Source organism: Zootermopsis nevadensis, unplaced genomic scaffold (assembly GCF_977971745.1).
Source record: "Zootermopsis nevadensis isolate Lab colony 2312 unplaced genomic scaffold, Znev_1.0 Znev_ptg000046l, whole genome shotgun sequence".
NCBI classification, from domain to species: domain Eukaryota; kingdom Metazoa; phylum Arthropoda; class Insecta; order Blattodea; family Termopsidae; genus Zootermopsis; species Zootermopsis nevadensis.
Window position 1 is genome coordinate 1,067,023 of NW_028259178.1, and position 19,848 is coordinate 1,086,870.

General features: G+C 42.0%; 1 protein-coding gene across 12 annotated transcripts in view; it reads left to right on the forward strand.

The window, feature by feature from the left end:
• Positions 1 to 19,848, forward strand: part of kmr (pleckstrin homology domain-containing family A member kramer) — a 144,131-nt gene that overhangs the window by 16,835 nt on the left and 107,448 nt on the right. The window contains exon 1 of one of the 12 annotated variants that reach the window (XM_087360738.1): positions 9,356 to 10,049. The exons of the other annotated variants lie outside the window; for them this stretch is intronic. Within the exon in view, the coding sequence (XP_087216864.1) occupies positions 9,937 to 10,049 (113 nt within the window). The 5' untranslated portion in view covers positions 9,356 to 9,936. Of the gene's footprint in view, positions 1 to 9,355; positions 10,050 to 19,848 lie in introns of those variants that run through there. 12 annotated transcript variants of the gene reach the window in all.

The following is a 19,848-nucleotide window of genomic DNA, read 5'->3' on the forward strand; positions in this document are numbered from 1 at the left end:
TTTCATTTCAGTGGTGTTGCTCCCACCTCAGAAGTTGGTGCGGCCACCATGTTGTTATTATTTATTGTAGGAAATTTAAAAAAAAAATTGAATAGCCCTGACTTCCATACCAAATTTCATCAAAATCCGTCAAGCAATTCGGTCACAGTTGACCCCCAGTTTTTTTTTCATTTGGATCAGAATTGTGTATTGGATCCATAATACTACAACAAACATGCCGGTCCCGGTCTTAAGCAGGATTTTCATTAAATTTGGTATTGTGAAACTTTTGATAATATTTTTTTGTGGAAAGTTTTCAGCCGTGGCAAACTTTAAACCGGGTCCTTCCACTGACTGTATCGATGACCGTTTCTAGCTGACATTCCCACTTCACTGATCCCAAAGAGTAATGAACCCGGGCCCATGACACGCCGCCTAAAGATGTTTTGTACAGTTGGAGTTAAAAGAACGGACATAATCTTTCATTAACAGCTTAAAACTCGCAAGGAATGCGTTGGTATAAAGCCAACGGTGGAACTGATTCGCTGTGGCTCCATTTCCTGATGCTTTGTCTTGTGTGGAGACTCGTCGGTCGGTCGAATCCTCCGTCCGCGTGTCCCATCGAGTACCCCGCAGTGATTCTACGACTTAGTTTTTTTGTTCAGAAGTCGACGTAGTCTAAAGTCTCTCTTTGGCTGTGAACTGACAGACCGGTGGCCGATTGTTCACACGATCACTCATACCGAAGGTCTTCGCCCCGTAGCTTAATTCCTGGAGTCACACAGAGACGGAATTTACAGAAGATTGAGCTGGTGGGGAAAACTAAGTTCCGAGTTTCGAAGTTTTTGGAAACGGTGGAGCCTTTCTGAACTTTTCCCCCCCCCCCCCCCCTGAAAATGGGTATAGATTTTCATTTCGTTTTTGTGTTGGAACCGAATTTTACTTATTTATTTCTGATCCGTTTTATTATTATCCGATACCCAGAACATGTAAAAGGTCTGTCCGATTAGAATGTTGCGTGAAGTTTTCATTTCCCATGCGTGCTACGTGTAATTCCCATCTCATCCGCGATGTGTTCACCGCGTCTAGTGCAGACTGTGAGCGGGTTCATACTGGCGTCAGCTCAACGTCCAATGACGCCTGGATACTTATTTTGACGTAAATACGTCATCCACTATTATAACACTTAACAGGATCGTCCGAACTTAGAACGCAATTTATTAAGTTATGATTTTGACTGCCAGAGCCATCTAGTAGAGAATCAGGAGAAACTTGGGTAAGAAATGGCCGCTGAATTTTACTTACGAAACATCTCGTTCATGCTCGTAAGATTCTTTTTACAAGCCGTAAGTCTACGACATGGGACCGCCGGCTTTACTTCCCCTCTACGGAATTTTATTACCCCTTAAAATCCATCGACCTCGGCCGGGTTTGAACCCGCGGGTCTTGACTAAGACTAATATCATGGGCATGAATTTAGTTATTATGCTACAGAATTAGAATATTTTCAGATATTTTTGAAGTTATACAACATTACGGTTAATACCGATTGTGTAGCATGATGTGCCCACGGATTAGGCAGTCTGAGCGCTGGAACTGACCTGGGCCCTGGGGTTTGATGACGAAGACAGGATGAGACGCGAGAAACACGTGTCACAGCTGGCCTCAGTTCGTCACAATCGCCTGTGACATTGGACGTCAGAACATCGCGTGAATTTTAGTTTAAAAACACGGATTCCTGGTTTATAAAACTGCTTGAAATTGGCGTGTCAGAGCCGGCGGGTTTTCAGAGGAAAACCACGGTTCTCCTGTCCTTTAAAAAGAAGGGAATAATTTTTAAAAAATATCGCGAACTGAGAAGGATGCTTCAATGTAGTTTCAGTGTTGAAAAAACTGCGATGGGTTTTAACTACAAGACACGCATCTCTTGGGATTAATCTGATGAAGTTCTTTCAAAGAATTTGATGAAAGACTCAGGGGTTACAAGCCCTTCGGTGATCGCGCTACAAAGGATCAGATTTGTTACGCAGCAGCCCTGAGGATGGCAGCAGAGATGGCTCTCGAAACGTCGGAAGAAATGGTTTATTCGGCTTGTAACCCGAGAGTCTTTGTTTCTAAGAAACTTGTAGAGATGCTGAAATGGCTTGCAAACTGACATTTAATTAAAAAAAAATTAAACGCCTTGTACCATAACAGAGACATTTCTGATTCTGGCATCCATCAAAATCCGTGGAGTTGTGGTTGATGTACGTAAATGATATTCCGTCACTTGAAAGCAGTTCTTTTTAATAATATCGACGAATCAACTGTGTTTGTCAGTCATTGAGTAAATGTGGCAACGGTGCAGCTTCTCATACCAACTCTGAACGCACCCGCCATGGTTCGTGCTTTCAACTATAGGTGACTCCACTCACGTACTGAACGTGGAGAAAAGATCGATACTGGATCTACGAGAAATCTCTTTTTTTTTGGGGGGGGGAGGGGAAGAAAACATTCCGTTGTAATTCACAGACGGAGGACTCGTTCTCTGGCAATTGCAAATGAAGTCGTCAAATGTTGGGGTTTCCCTTTCGACAACTGTGTGGCCCTTTGTTCTGATTGGCTGTTCATCTTTGCGAGGCGAAAATGTTGTGGACAATTATGCTGATTTATATAAATCATGAACATGTGATGACTGTCGTAAACTTTATTCGTTCTGGGGGGCGCTGACACACAAGGTTACAGCGAACTAAGGTTATTTTTGCTGAATCGTTGCGAATTTCGTCTGTTCGGAAGTCCGAGACAGTTGCAACGTTTTATAAAGCTCGAGGACGAATTTGTCCAAGAAAGTTCTCATGGCTCTACGACGATAAGTGGGACATTTACAACAAATAAGGTTCGCGACTACGATAAATACATTGCAGACAAGAAGTGTAACGTGTCTCATTAATCAGAAGTGAGCTTAAAAGCTTTCACGGTTACTAAATGAACAACTTATTTTAATAAAATAATGCACGGGATTTTTTTATGTAATTAACGTAATAGTTAATATAACGCATTCATGTGTTAACGTTCGCATACGTTCAACTAATGCGTATTTAACGTAGGAAATACAACAGACCCCGCCCGAAACACCTCTTTTGTTTGTATTTTGGCGCAAATGTAGTTGCGAAGGCCAACGCCAGATGGTGCTGTCAACACGAGTGCTTGGGGGTTTAGGGATGATAATTGTTTGTGTCGTATTCGAAGACGCTTTTCAACTGGTGAGGCCAGTGACTACGTTTCGGGAACGGAAGATCGATAAGGAATGTTTATCATCGGTGGAATTCCACATCGCTGGCACGCAATTCCGAATCTTAGACGAAGTTTAGGTCAACGGGCCACGCCAAGATCCGCCACTGAGCACTTAGGTGGGGGTGGGGGTGGGGGGGGAATCGTGATTTCACGTCGTGACTTGTTTGATGGCGCCTGCGCGTGACGGGCAGGTGGTTTCGCGCTCCTTTGTTTTTGTGCGTGTCGCCTACCGTCCAGGGGTTTGGCCAGACAGAGTTTTCTTATGTGTCTCGCTGTGTTTATTCGGGGGGACACTCACACAATTGGCGTACGGCTGGGCATCGTGAGAAGATATTTACATATTTACATATTTTAAGTAAGTTAAGTTTACAGACGAAGCGCTGAGAATGAACTTCACAAAATGAATCTTATCCGGGCTTGTATCTTATATGCGTCATGTTTGTGTTTGATTAAATATATTTATTTTTTGTACAGTCTATACACAAACGTTTGAAGTTTATTGGTGTTGTAAAAAATTATATAATATTAAAACATTTTGTTGTGTAAAATATTATATTAGCGCTCTTAATCGTAAATACGATTTTACATTATATATTTTTTTAATGTAAAATCGTGTTTACGATTAAGAGCGCTAATATAATATTTTACACAACAAAATGTTTTAATATTATATAATTTTTACAACACCAATAAACTTCAAACGTTTGTGTATAGACTGTACAAAATGAATCTTATCCGAGTTGTTTTATTAAGACTAAAGCTTTAGAAAAATTATATGATCGGTCTGTGTAGTGTGTGATCACAGACCGACTCTGGGTTCGACTCAGCGGGGTTTAAATTTCGAGGGGAGGGGGATTTATTTCTTACCTCAGCTATTTAGAGACGAGATGAAGAAGATGATGTTCCTCTGTGTTTGGATAGACGCCTACATTTACCCTACTTAATCTATGTCAGAGGGTCTCAGCATTTTAAGGGCGTGTTTCAGTTCTTTAAACCTCGACGCGGAAATCGTTTGCATCTCAATGACCAGGAACCTTTAGAAGCTTCGTGTGACCCGAATGGACTGTCCTGCGATGTAATTTAATTTTTAACCATAATATTTTCCAGTCTGTACAATTTCGTACGGTCCCAGAACCACATGAAAAATTACCAGAGAACCTGAAGTGAATTGAATTGCTAGACAAATACTTCAGTTCAGGCAGACTTGAATAAAATCGTAATTCTCTTTACTCGTGAATTTGTAGCCTGCAAAGACCAAAGGCACTACGTAATTTTTTTTCCAGCTGGGGAAATCAACCAGACCACCACGAAAACATTTTATGGATGGGTTTAAAGGAAGTACAAGACCATAAATATTTATTTACGTCTAATAACAGCAACTCTGTCTGTCTTTCTCTCAAAAAAAAGTATGAAATTGTCTGTCTTCTCAGTGGGTGCGCTTATGTGTACGCCTTTTTTTGGGCAAATTATCCTAAGATGAACTTGTTCGTTCGTCCCTCGCGTATCGTCGAGAGTGGAAAAGATTGTGGACTTCGTCTGACTACCAGAGGCGATTCTGATGAAACACGTGATTCACGGGTTGTGGAAATTACGAAAACTGGTTTATGACGTCACAACCCTGTTTTTTTTTTAATGAAGCTGTGCACGGATGCAAGTGGCCCTCAGCTGCAGATATGTGAGATTTGAGATTTTGACGGCGAAACTCAGATGAAAATCGTGTGTTACAGATGTCAGTAAGACTGAGTCAGAAGTGGACGTACGCATGAAGGCATAAATTACCCAAATGAACCTGGTAGTTCATTCACTACTGACTACTGACTGCACGAACGGGGTTCGATCCCCGACGAGGGCAGAGGATTTTTCATCTAGCCTCTGCGTTCAAAACTGGCTCTGGGACCCACCCAGTCCACTATCCAATGGGTACCGAGATCCTTTCCAGAACGTAAAGCACGGCCAGAGGGGGTGACGCTGACCACTCACCAACCCCATCTAGTGGCGAAGTTAAGAATGAGTAGGAGCTATACCAGCTCTCCCCCCCAAGCGCCTACGTGGCGTACAGCGGGACAGATTTACTTTTTTAATTACTCAAAAACTTTTTTACACGTAATGAACTCGTGCGGATTACGAGTACAAGAAGGAAGACGTCGTTAATGGCAAATTTAAGTCGTTACCTGAGAAAGCAGACTTTTAAAAGCGTGAGTCTGTTTTTAAATTAAAGATACCTCATAGTTTCTTCGAAAAATGCTGACGTATTAACACTTTCTTTCAGCGTGGCACATAATTGAAAAAAAATAGAGATATTTTAAGTCGAAGCATTTTACAGAGTTTTTGACTTCAATTTCAATCTTATCCAAAAGACTTGGCTCAGGCCGTGAAACCAAGAGGAAATTTTGCCGATGATCTGAGGTAGTACTGAGATTTCGTGTATAAACACTTCGGTGTTTCGACCGTTGAATAGAACACGAATGTTCCAGACATAACTACACGAGAAGTTCCGGGCGTAAGAGTTAAGAAAGAACTCGTGTCCGGAGAGCACTGTAATGAGCAGTTTGTTAGACTTAATTTTCTCACTGTTCTGTTTACTTGAGAAACGTGGGCGATAATGTCCGCGCAGTTGTGTTCACCAAGTTCTGCAGACTCCCATCCATACTTCGTGGTAATTATATGTACCATTTGCTTTATCAATCAGTGACTGTGCTTTTCTTGTTTTGTTTCGTGTGACTCTTGCTGTAAACAGCGATTATTTCCTTAAACAGCGTTAACCACTTGATCCTTGTAATGGTGAGGTGAAGTGTTTTCTTCGCGGTACGGACCGGATTCTTAAATATAATTTAGACGAGCTTCTGCTTCAAATGTTTTATTAATTATCAAAACAGAAATCTTTTTTCCGTAAACAGCGTTAACCAGTTTATCTTTGTAATGGTGAAGTGTAGTGTTTTCTTCGCGGTACGGACTGGATTCTTAAATATTATTTGAACGAGCCTCTGCTCCAAATGGTTAATTAATTATCAGAATAAATTATATTATTTCCTTAAACAGCGTTAACCAGTTGATCTTTGTAATGGTGAGGCGTTGTGTTTTCTTCGCGGTACGGACCGAATTCTTAAATATTATTTGAACGAGTCTCTGCTCCAAATGGTTAATTAATTATCAGAATAAATTATATTATTTCCTTAAACAGCGTTAACCAGTTGATCTTTGTAATGGTGAGGCGTTGTGTTTTCTTCGCGGTACGGACTGGATTCTTAAATGTTATTTAGATGAGCTTCTGTCTCCCCACCCAATTTATAACAGTAGTGCCTATCGCTACTCCCCCCACTTTCTGCCCTCTCCCTCCCTCCCTCCCTCTCTCCCCCCCCTCTGCTTAAAAGGGATTATCATGACTTTGTACTTGAATACGTGTCTCACGTGACGCCTTGTGAGTCTGTGAGCGCAGTTTCAGTGTGAAACGTTTCGCTAATCAGCGTATTTACTTAATTTTGTCCATACATTATTTTGGCTTGAAGGGAAATTCCTTCAAAGCCCAGAAATTGAAACTTAAAAATTAGTCTTACGTTGACTTAATTCCTCGCAAGATATTGATCAGAAGGAGAATTCACTAGCAGAAGAGCATTCGGATATTCCGGGTTCGAATATCGACCCACAGATCGGGGCGAAGCTTTTCGTGGTTTTACAAAGTACCTCCAGCACCAGAACATTTTTACGTATTTTCAAGTTCACTAACGGTCCCATAATTCAACTCGATAGGTCAGAGCTCAGATATTTCTGGGCAAAGCAATTAAGGAGCAGGATGGAGTAACACATGTAGCACGCATCAAGACGAAACATCGTAACTTTTTGTCAAAAAATACGAAGAGAACGTCGTCGAGTGATCCCGGGTTCAATTCTCGGCCCGGAGACCGGATACTCTAAGTGGGGTGTCCCTCAGTCCTTCCAGGCATAAGCTGTGATAGTGCCTTAAATCAGGCCACGACCGCTTCCTTCCACATCCTTTCCAATTCATTGCGCACACTTCTCACCTGCCTTCGTAGTTATTAGGCGTTTGTGACGAGCTCTGTCTTCTGAATGCGCCACAGATAACACAGTTGTGTGAACTGAAGGCGATGAATATTTGTCTCAAAAATATTGAGAATAATGCTTCATCAATTGAATTTTTCTCAATCCCTCTATTTAAGTAGATTTTATTTTCCCCTTTCGAAAACTCTCACCTTGACTAAATAATGTGTCTGAAATATCACACTGGGCCGTGTGGTACTCACGAACTTCCCTCCGGGATGTGAGAGGTGTTCTGTATGCGGACTTCGCTTGGTATGCGCGTGCCCCTGGCGGCATGTTGTGGTACTGCGGCAGAGGCGAGTTTTGTAGTCACGTGACATCTGTTGTACTATGCTCTACAAATATATGACGCCCTTTCGCAAGACGGTCTGCTATTCGGTTTATAGAATTCCGTATTGTCACAGAAAATTGTCAGAATGCAAATGTTCGTAAAAACAGGTGGAGTCTGACGCTAAATATGAGAGGATTAAACTTGTCGGCGGAGAAGCCAGTGATGACCGATCTGTTGTTCTGGCATCGGCTAAAACGAGTGTGGCGTAATCTGGTGTTAAAAGCATGGACTGACGTGTTTATTGTACATATGGAAATGTGTTTCTTTTGTTCTGTGTACGTGCGCAGAGATGTAAATATAACGAAAACACCACAAGACAAATGACAGACCCCGACCTCTCGTCAGACAAAGACTGTAGAAAGCTAGACTCTCTGATTGTAACGTGCGGTCACGAGCCCTGTAAAGGGAAATTGTCTCCAGGATGGACTGACGGGTGGTAATGTGACTTGGAAACTTGGAGATTCTTTTGTGCGTTTATTTTCTGTTCTAATTTAAATGGAGGCAGTGCTGATAGATAATCCCGGATGTCGGTGTGAAGACAGGCTATTTCGTGTGCTGATTAGTTAAAAGATAAGTTTTTATCTCGGGTTCGATTCCCGGCGGTGCCCGAATTTATAACCTGTGTTGGGCAAGGCCGTGGTCTAGGCAACACGGAGTTTTCCTCCGTGGTATCCCAACAATTACTCCATTCACACACAGAAGAAGGCAATGGCAAACCACTTCTGGATCATCTGCCAAGAACGTATATGAACAGGTCCCAGTCCGAGAAAAGGATGGAAGGATCCTGTTCATATGGGCCTGTCGTCAGACAGAACACTAAATAAAATAAATAAATAAAATGAGGACAGCTCGAAATGTTGTTGACGTTATGATTTTAAATGTTGAAAGGTTGTGGTTAAGTTATAACTTGTCTGGAACTAAGAATTTCTAAGTTTTATATTTCTTCTCGAGTACTTATATATCAACAAAGTGCCCTTCTGAATTTTGATACAGTTTTGAAAATAATTTAATGTTTTCACACGCTTGATAATAATAACATGGCTGACGTACAAACATTTTATTCCGAGGTGACGTTTTAAAAATTTGATATAAAATTCTGAAATGTTATTTTCCTGTAGATGTTCGAAAAATATGCTTTTTTTTATTTAGATGAGACTTTGTTTTCTAGAATGGGAAACAAACATTACGAGTGTTCATGAAATCTGAATTTAATTTTGTTCAACTTCCAGCTTTGTGCCGATAATTAAAGAACCACTGTGGGCTGTGTGTTATAAATTTGGCGTGCATTTATTTATTTTTAATTTATCTAACGAAACTCTTAATAATAAGACGATTAAGTCATGTACTGGAGAGGATAGGGAAGGGAATTGTCGTCTATGCAGGCAACAGCCTCCTAATTTGCTTCGGTTCACTGAGACAAAACGTATTTAACCTCAGCCACGATATCCAGTCTGTGGCCCGAGGTTTGAACCAGGGACCTTCCATATACGAAGCTGTTATCCTTGATAAGGCACGGAATATTTAAAGGCAGACGTTTATCTCAGATTGAGAAGCAGGAATGCTAACCACTTGGCTGTGACATTCCTCGTATGGTGGCTGCGGATTGTATTTTGCAAAGGAATGCCAATTTTGGTTCTGCTACGGTCGATGTCAGCTGAACAGGTAGTACAACGCGAGAGTTGGGACGGACTTGCTGGTACCAGCCGTCGAGGCCAGTTGCCTGGCAGTGGCTGGCGGTGATGTCACGGGGACAGTATCTGAGCGGTCGAGTACGGTGTGCGCGCGCATGTTTTATGTTCATCGTTTACACACGTTAATGAATACTCTTTTAAATTGTAGGCATTCGAAAATGGAGTGATGTATTTGTTGAGTTTTGCGTGTAGTGTGTTAAATACTAGCTCATACAATCGGAGTATTCTGGTGTCACCATGGAAACATAAGTGTAGTTAAAAATATGGCTACTTGGAATTTGTCAACACAGCCAAGTTTACGTTTGCAGTAAACAACTGTCTTGTACACGCAGATAATGGTAGATGTGACGTGTTTACAGGATTGGCCCGTAATATTAAGGTTACTCAAAATACAGGAACGACTTTTCTTCAAAAAGAGTCCTCTAACGAAGTAATATACAGACTTGCGATGTATCGTTTATCGCGAGGAATGTGGTGATGACGTGTATTGTTCAGTAAACGCTGAATGTGTTACCAAATCCCCGTGGCGGAAAAGTGGAGTGCATCTGAAACGCTGTCAACAATGTACTTCGACATTGTTTGCGGACAGGAAACTTCAACAATGCAATGGCAACACGAGACGATTGGCAGCTTAATTGTCCCGTAAACCGTGAACAGCAGCGACCTTTGTCTGTCGAAAGAAGCAGTGATGTCGCAGAGAAGGCCCGTGCTCCTAACAGGTAACAAACGAGGTTTAACCGTATTAAAACTGCTCGGTTCTGAAGACGCCTTCCTTCTGGGTAAAATCAACGATGGCCAACTTCAGAAAGTATGAAAGTTTCTCGTTATATCTGGTACAGACACAACACTGCTCGCGTGTGTTTAAGCGAAACCTGTGGATGGGAAGTTCGTAATCCGTAGGTAAATATTTTTCTGCAACGTTGCTTACCAGATAGAAGATACTTAAACAGTATCAGAGGTGGCGATGAGCGAGCTACAATCGAACAAGGGAGCAGTGGAATTTAATGAGACGTAACTTCCTCGTCTGTGCTGATATAATTTTAATTTATTGGGTGGGACGAGAGCAAACAATGTACATCATACCAAGAAATACGTTCTTATAATCGTGTCTCTTATCTAAAAAAAAATGTGAAGATTAAAATACGCGAGACAAAGTACTGACGAGAGCTGAGTCTTACAATTCGTTGATAAGACTCGTGCGTTTTATTCACGCCCTGAAGATGGTTACACCAACACGAAAGCATGGAAACACGAGTTAATGTTACAAAACGTTCTCGCTTCCAGTCCACAAAGAAATGCTGACGTATTGTTTGTAATTTGCACATGCCCAGCGCCTCACATCCTCCGTGGTTTCACGATTGTCCGCGATGAAGTTCTTCATCGTGACATTAATAACCTTTTCCCCACAATTTCCTCTTCGTATGTCTGTCTTGTTTTGAGTAACGGAGTTCGATTGTTGTTAACAAATACTTCTGCAGGACGATTTCTCTCTCTGCTATTTGCAGTTCATTTGTTCTTGGGTTTCAAAATGTTTCTCGTTGCAGAACTTCAAAGGCCCGACAGCTTTTGTAATGTGATACGTGCTAGGTAGAGTATGTAGGTTTTGTCTGTCTGTCTGTCGTAACAAGCCTTCGTCGCCGGTGTTTTTTATCAGTGACGGTCTGTTTACTGAATGCCGTGCAAGTTAAACAGGAATTTGTGTAAATATCGCCTTCCGTGTTTCCTGAAGTTTTGTGGCCATGGATACTTCGAGGGAACCTTTAACCCTTTCTCGTGTTACGCCCTGCCTGATGAGAAATGAATAATTTTAGAGTTAAAACTATTTTTATGGTGGTTAAAAATAAGAGACGAGCATTCTAGGTAATTTAGAAGTGGTCCATGCGTTAATTAACGCTTTAAAGCCGATTGGTAACGATATATACCACCTACAGCAAGAACCAAAACGCTGCATTTTGAATTTATAGGTTTCGTATGGTTCTCGGTGTAAACAACGATTATTTCCTTAAACAGCGTTAACCACTTGATCTTTGTAATGGTGAGGCGTTGTGTTTTCTTCGCGGTACGGACTGGATTCTTAAATATTATTTCAACGAGTCTCTGCTCCAAATGGTTAATTAATTATCAGAATAAAAATCTATTACTTCCTTAAACAGCGTTATCCAGTTGATCTTTGTAATGGTGAGGCGTTGTGTTTTCTCCGCGGTACGGACTGAATTCTTAAATATTATTTGAACGAGTCTCTGCTCCAAATGGTTAATTAATTATCAGAATAAATTATATTATTTCCTTAAACAGCGTTAACCAGTTGATCTTTGTAATGGTGAAGTCTTGTGTTTTCTTCGCGGTACGGACTGGATTCTTAAATATTATTTGAACGAGTCTCTACTCCAAATGGTTAATTAATTATCAGAATAAATTATATTATTTCCTTAAACAGCGTTAACCACTTGATCTTTGTAATGGTGAGGCGTTGTGTTTTCTCCGCGGTACGGACTGAATTCTTAAATATTATTTGAACGAGTCTCTGCTCCAAATGGTTAATTAATTATCAGAATAAATTATATTATTTCCTTAAACAGCGTTAACCAGTTGATCTTTGTAATGGTGAAGTCTTGTGTTTTCTTCGCGGTACGGACTGGATTCTTAAATATTATTTGAACGAGTCTCTACTCCAAATGGTTAATTAATTATCAGAATAAATTATATTATTTCCTTAAACAGCGTTAACGAGTTGATTTTGTAATGGTGAAGTCTTGTGTTTTCTTCGCGGTACGGACTGGATTCTTAAATATTATTTCAACGAGTCTCTGCTCCAAATGGTTAATTAATTATCAGAATAAATTATATTATTTCCTTAAACAGCGTTAACGAGTTGATTTTGTAATGGTGAAGTCTTGTGTTTTCTTCGCGGTACGGACTGGATTCTTAAATATTATTTCAACGAGTCTCTGCTCCAAATGGTTAATTAATTATCAGAATAAATTATATTATTTCCTTAAACAACGTTAACCAGTTGATCTTTGTAATGGTGAGGCGTTGTGTTTTCTTCGCGGTACGGACTGAATTCTTAAATATTATTTGAACGAGTCTCTGCTCTAAATGGTTAATTAATTATCAGAATAAATTATATTATTTCCTTAAACAGCGTTAACCAGTTGATCTTTGTAATGGTGAAGTCTTGTGTTTTCTTCGCGGTACGGACTGAATTCTTAAATAATATTTAGACTGGTTCCGCTCTAAAGTACCCCCCTCCCACCATATCGACGTAAAACTTTTTACCAAACGCCGCCCTTCCACGGCCAATATCAAAATTCAAAATTGTGTGTGGAATTCTGTAAGACCGTCCTCAACTTTTGTCCTTGCTTCGATTCTCATGTCTTTAGCCCCTCACTTCCAAACGCCTTACATTCAGTGTTCCTACCTCTACCAGAAGGACGAACGGGCATTGCCTGGGGACCTTCGTAGCCGTAAATGTATGCCGTTCCCTGTTTAATGCTAGGCTTCGAAGGTGCGCAGTTGCAATAGATTCGTAAATCAACCAGAAAGAAAATTACTCCAGACATTGTTTGGGTGATGTCTCATGCCTGAAGTACCAAAGAAAGTTCTGGTCACTGAAATTAAAACTAGTTTAATGAACTTACGGCCCGCAAACCAGATAATATTTCAAGAACTATGCACAAAAACAGGGAGTGTACGCAATTGTCCGTTGTTGTTGAAAAGCTGATAGTCGCTGAGCTAGACGACACATTGCCTGACGTCCACATGAACCTGCCAGATTAATCTTTGTCCTTTAATCCTTCCTCTCTTAGGTCTTCCAAGTGGGCTGTTTCTTTCTTAAACCTTTGAGGAAACTAGGCGAGCGGTTCAAGGGCCGCAAATATTACACTACTCCGTTCTTTCGTCTTGTGTACTGAATTGTCCTCTTAAACACGGAAGTCTGTAGTTAACTCCGTTTTGTAAACATTCTGACAAAGATGTTTCCTACAATTCGGTTACCACAATCGTGTAGTGGACCGAACGGATCAGGTAATGGAACTCGGAGGCCGTTTGAAGTTTGTGTGACGGCCATTCGTCACCCTCAACGGAAGGTTCCTCGAACAGCTGAACTAGAATCTGATGTATCCGTAGGACCACAACAGTGAATGTGGTGATATTTATTAAAGTTTCATAACACGAATAAATGACATGATAAGTTGATTTGAGTTCCGTCAACTGTTAATGCCAGAATGCCCCCCCCCCCCCCACACACACACAACCGTTTGATTCCCCTTTTAGAAGCACACATGGAATTTTAGAGCTGTCATTTTTGTTCCTAGGAGTTAATTAATATTACACTGTCGCTCGGAAAAATCTCGATTACGTTGGGCTCGAAATTAACTTTTATATTTTCTCCTCCAACAGTCTCAATACCAAATAAACTCGACGAAACGTTATTATCGATTGATAACTTCAGTATCAGTCGATAGTTAAATCGATCTTTGAAATATATGTCGATTTATCGAACAGGAAGTTCATTTACGTTGGCAGAATAGTCGGGGCGAAAAGTGAGCAACGTTTTTATTAAACTCGGATGCAACACGCGGGACGTGGGGAAGAACTTTCAGTTAGGAATCCGAGCTTTTCGATCTCTCGATGATGATTAATTGTAGAGTCGAAGGAAATGTCGGTAATTACACCGATCTCACGTGACATGTGTTTCGTGTCTAAGGCGACATGACTAAGGCGTGGCCTAGCTCGTTGGCAAAGTGGAGGCCTTTGTCTGCCTCGCGTGATTGGGAAACCGAAGGTAAGCACGCACGACTAGGAGTGTGGAGCGACGACCATTCCAAGAAGACCACAGATGTTTAGGATGAGATACCACCTCAGCACTTCGTTAATTTCAAAGCTGTGTTTGTAGAAGTTTCGGAAACGGACTGGCCCTGGTTCATGAACAGATTTCATACAAAAATGAGCTCCAATAGCGATATTAACAAGCGTGACGTCACATAATTGCGAGTATTTAATCTTTAAATAGTCAGTTATTTATTATTATTTAGTGTTCTGTCTGACGACAGGTCCATATGAACAGGATCCTTCCATCCTTTTCTCGGACTGGGACCTGTTCATATACGTTCTTGGCAGATGATCCAGAAGTGGTTTGCCATTGCCTTCTTCTGTGTGTGAATGGAGTAATTGTTGGGATGCCACGGAGGAAAACTCCGTGTTGCCTAGACCACGGCCTTGCCCAACACAAGTTATAAATTCGGGCACCGCCGGGAATCTAACCCGAGACCCCAGGATTACAAGGCCAGCGTTCTAACCGCTAGACCACCGTGGAAGATTAAGAAATATATAGAACAGAAATAGGGAAAGGAATCTAATCAGAGTTCTCAACCACTGCAACGAAAAATACCATACGTTGTCATTAACATACGCAGTCCACGTCAGTGCTTGTCGGCGACAACCACAGATTCAAAGTAACGTTACTGCGATAACTGCTGATACTAACGGTTGAGTTATTATTATTATTATTATTTTATTTAGTGTTCTGTCTGACGACGGGTCCATATGAACAGGATCCTTCCATCCTTTTCTCGGACTGGGACCTGTTCATATACGTTCTTGGCAGATGATCCAGAAGTGGTTTGCCATTGCCTTCTTCTGTGTGTGAATGGAGTAATTGTTGGGATGCCACGGAGGAAAACTCCGTGTTGCCTAGACCACGGCCTTGCCCAACACAAGTTATAAATTCGGGCACCGCCGGGAATCGAACCCGAGACCCCAGTTAAAATTAACACGCTGATAGACGACGTAATTGAAGTTTCAAGTGACGTGAAATATGTCATAACCGAGAGCCATAATCGTTGGCTTTTCTTTGACTGTGGACGAACATGTCACTCACGTGTTCCGCGTCTATTATAAGTCGAAGGTAGGGGTGATAGACGCGGGGGAGGGGGTTATGAGCACGTGGGAAGCAGCAACTGTCGCGCTGAAATCATTACATAATTGCGGAAGATAGTGACGTAGGCGAAACGCACAGCTTGGTCCTGGCTACTGCATGTCTCAGTAATGTGCCAAGGTCACGAGGCAGGGACATTCGAAGGCCTCTGCTGAAATTTGCTCAGCTCAATGAGTTACAGACTTCTCTAGAGCAGTGGTATTCAACCTTTTTTTGTTCGCGTACCCCCCAGATATAATTTCTCTTCAACTTTGTACCCCCAAAGTTGTTGGTGTATAATTCAAGTTATACGTAGTATATAATCTTCCAAATCGAATGTCCTTACGTCCGGTTCTCCTGTGTCTAACCCTAAATCTGGTCCTGATTATTCAGTATTTTTTTTAAATTTCACGTACCCCCAAACATGTCTTCGCGTATCCCCGGGGGTACAGGTACCCCAAGTTGAATACCACTGCTCTAGACTATGAGAGGCATTTCTGAAGGGATATAAGGAAAGGATTGGCCGGTCTTGGCTCTGCACACCATAAACAGGAATTGGCACTGGAAAGAAGGACCCAACATTTCTTGTAAAAATGCGACTATCGGCTGTTTCTAGCTCCGTTGGTTCCGCCGAGAGCCACATATCTGAAGGCGCGGCAGTCGGTGTAATGGCTCACTCTCCATCCTCGCAACAGGGGGGCAATGTCCCTCCTTGACCAGCCCGGTAGATGTGGGTAAAGGCCCGCGTGACGTCATCTGCGGCGTTGCTGGCTACCACCAGACCAGCTGAGCCTTTGGACACAATCTTCAGCTTATCTCCTCGTCTGTTAAACAACGAAGAAGTTTCTCGAGCAAATTTTCTCTCATGCGTTTCATGTCTCCCCGCTTGCCATCTTGGGCGCCACAGTGGGCGATACTTAGTCCAGAAGTTTTCAAAGTGTGGTCCCCTCCCTGGGGGGAGGGGGGGGTGTTTGTATGAAAAACTTTTTTTTTAACGAAATGTGGAGAAACATTTTGAATATCCTTTGCTTGGTTGAGGCAGTTTAGTTCGTCTGACAGAGCTGCATAGATTAATTTTATGTCAAATCTGTTTGCTCGCACGTATTCTGGAAAGGGGGCGGGGCGTGAAATTTATGAAATGTTTTAAGGGGGCCGCAAGGTATAAAAGTTTGGGAACCCCTGACTTAGTCAATAGTGTGCATTATCCCAAACTTATCACCTCGTTATTTTTAGATAATTTTTTCATTGATTGAGTGTATCTTTAGAAGCGAACGCTCGTCACGAGAGAACACTTTTCAGACTCTTGTAAAACCACTGGCGTATTTATTATTCTGTGTTGGCAGTCGTTTTTGTATAGGCGAGAACCGTTAGATGTCCGAGATCACTGTAATTCGTAGGCCACGTTTAGCCGGGAACAAGGCGTCTAATTAGCGTGGAACTGTAAAATTATCTTTCTACCTTAAAATGTTACGCTCGTGTATAAGGAAACGTTCGCCAATGAATAGAAACGTCTTGAAGTGGAACGGGACATGTTTCCGTTAATTCTAACGTTCATTTCAATGTCATGAAGAAGGACTGCAAAGTATTGTAATGTCGTCGTCCATTGAACGTATATCTGCGCCTGGTTTCCATATATTTCCGCTTCGCCATCACCTTGACAACCGGGTGAAACGGACTAATTGAATGTTTTGTTATCCGTACACAACAATTAGGTTAATTTGCCGTGGTTGTTTTCCCGATGCCACGACAGGGGGCGTTGTATTTGTTTGAAATGGCGTCAACATGACGTCATATCCGGAACCTTTTCGACGATCAGTGATACCACCTGTTACTGGTAATAACGCCTCTGTCTGGTGTTGAATCCTGTCGCCGTTCAGCAGTAGAACGGAGAAATGAGTGATGTTTCAACGATGAATTGTGATTTGCGGTGATAAATGCTCTTTTAGTGGAATCTAGAGCCAATGTAAGTTATAATGTAAGCTTTTTTATACTCGTAAAAAAGGTTGCAACTGTTTATGTTGGCATTTTGTCGCTCGTATGTTTTGGAGAATTTAACCGGAACCAGTATGGCGCGATGCGCAGTTGCAATTCGAGGAATTTACAGTTTACAGTTCGTATTTTGAGGTCGAATAATGAGGTAACCATCGAAGTTGTCGTGCGTTATTATTTTTTTTTAAATCTTATTTTCAGTAAATCGTTTCTCGTCGTCGTCAGTACACTCAACAATCAGAAGATGAAATTTAAAGTGTAGTAATATTCATGCCAGTTCTGTTGTGTTTTGGAGACATTGTCCATTGTCTGAGCTGTTTGTTGTCTGTCGTTCCAGTTTTCCCCGGTGCAGAAATGTTCTCGTGCTGTGTCCCACCCATCTCTGCCTGTGTTTAATCGTTTTGTATAGAGAATAGGTCCATATCACATACATTTAGATTACTCAGCAGTAAATGCCAACTTCGTCGTTAGTAATCGTAGAAGATATAGTTTGCTGTAGTGGCTTTAAAAATTGTATATAAAGTTGGTAACACTGCTGGCTCCTGGATATACAATCATTAATCGTCCATTACCCATCATTTCTATCCATTTCCTGTCCTTGAAGACATCTCTTAATACATATATATGTCGTAATTAATATTTCAGACTCTTGTAGAATCGTAAGCCCGAGTACTTCGCTGTCATGAATAATTCAGATGGATTTTTGTTCCTCGTGACTTAAGTTTCGTGTTCTTTTAGGAACAAAGGAATACGGGACAGCGAAGACAGAGACATCTACTGCCAAAGCTCCGAAAGCCAGGTGACGCGTACTGCTAATATTGTACGGTTTTAGCTGACAGTCGTCTGTGTTTTGTTACAGGTGAGTTTCTGAGCGAGAGGACTGGGTACCCGCCGGCTGCTGGTGAGTTGAGTACAAAGCAGAGATGATGCTCGACACACTTTCTTACGTTAGTGCTGTTAACCCTTTGAAGCCGAAGCTCGTCTTCATAATATTTACGAATCCAGACCGTACCGCGAAGAAAACACTTCACCTCACCATTACGAAAATCAGCTGGTTAACCCTTTGAAGCCGAAGCTCGTCTTCATAATATTTACGAATCCAGACCGTACCGCGAAGAAAACACTTCACCTCACCATTACGAAAATCAGCTGGTTAACCCTTTGAAGCCGAAGCTCGTCTTCATAATATTTACGAATCCAGACCGTACCGCGAAGAAAACACTTCACTTAACCATTAGAAGTCGAATCAGGCGGTACCACATAAGATTTAACAAAAGAACATCCCGGTCAAAGCCTTAATAAATGATTCTAATGAGCTTAGTCGTTCTCGAGAAAAATGACACTCGCAAATTTTAGTCTTGTGTGTCAGCTGTCATTTCGCAAACAGGCAAAACTTCGGAGGAATGTTCTGTCTCCATCCTCAGGGCTGAAGAGCGGAACTGTTTCAGTTAATCTGCCCTAGAGGGACGTCTGCCAATCCAATTTATAAATCTCACGTCCACGTTTTTACATCGGGAGGTCTTTGCCTTTAATTTCATTGGTTGTTGGTCCCACACCCATACACTGAAGATGGAGAACCACCCATTGTCCGCTGTTCGCAAGTGGTAATTCCTATGCTCGCAGCAGGATCTCAGTGTTGTGACGTCACACAAATTCATGACGATGGTTGTAGGAATAGGAAGTGAGTTTGATGAAAGGCCTTGACGGCATCTGATGACAGCAACGTGACCGGAAGCCCAGATTACGTGGTCAAGACCACATCACAACGCTCATGGAATTCTGATTGTCCGTCCGTCCGTTTACCGAAGCTCTCAGTGGGATGAAGAGACAAGGAGATACGTCACGTGACCAAGGATGTGTGGGCTCTGATCGTCGTCTGTTTCCTGCTATCTGATGGTGGTATTACCCATATCTAGAAGCACTCAACGATGGCAATGAACATTCAAGACCTCCCTGACATAGTTTTAGGGTTCATCATAGAAATGCTTGATACAATGCAGTTCAGAATCTTTGTTTTTTCGTCAGCTATGTAAACGCGTGAATATTAAGTAAATTATACAGAATTAATTTCGATCCCCGACGGGGGCAGAGGATTTTTCCTCTAGCCTCTGCGTCCAGACCTGGTTCTGGGGCCCACCCAGCCTCCGCGAGGTCCTTTACCCGGGGATAGAGCGCGGACGGGGCGTGACGCTGACCACTCACCTCCATCTAGTGCCGTGTTCAAGAATGAGTAGGACGTATCGCACCTCTCCTTCTGAGCGCCTACGTGGCGCGTAGCGAGACTGCTTCGCTGTTCTACATTTATGAGACGGTAGATCAATCTACTGCAGTTGAAGACTCCGGTTGGCTTACAGGACAAAAGGGGCTTATACCTTTTCTATGGACAAAAATTATTTTTACACTTTTTTGATTTTATAATTAATTGTATGATTCTGTAGCATTCTGTGATAAGAAAATTATTCGGAATGATTCGCTTGACTCGAATGGAGTCCGAGAGGAAGACCACGCCCACACGCGAGTCCAGTGACTGGTCTTGAAGCTACAGCGCCGCGTGTGTGTGTCCTGTGAATTAGGGAAGACAGCGTCGAGTCGGCTTCTGTTCAGACCAATGT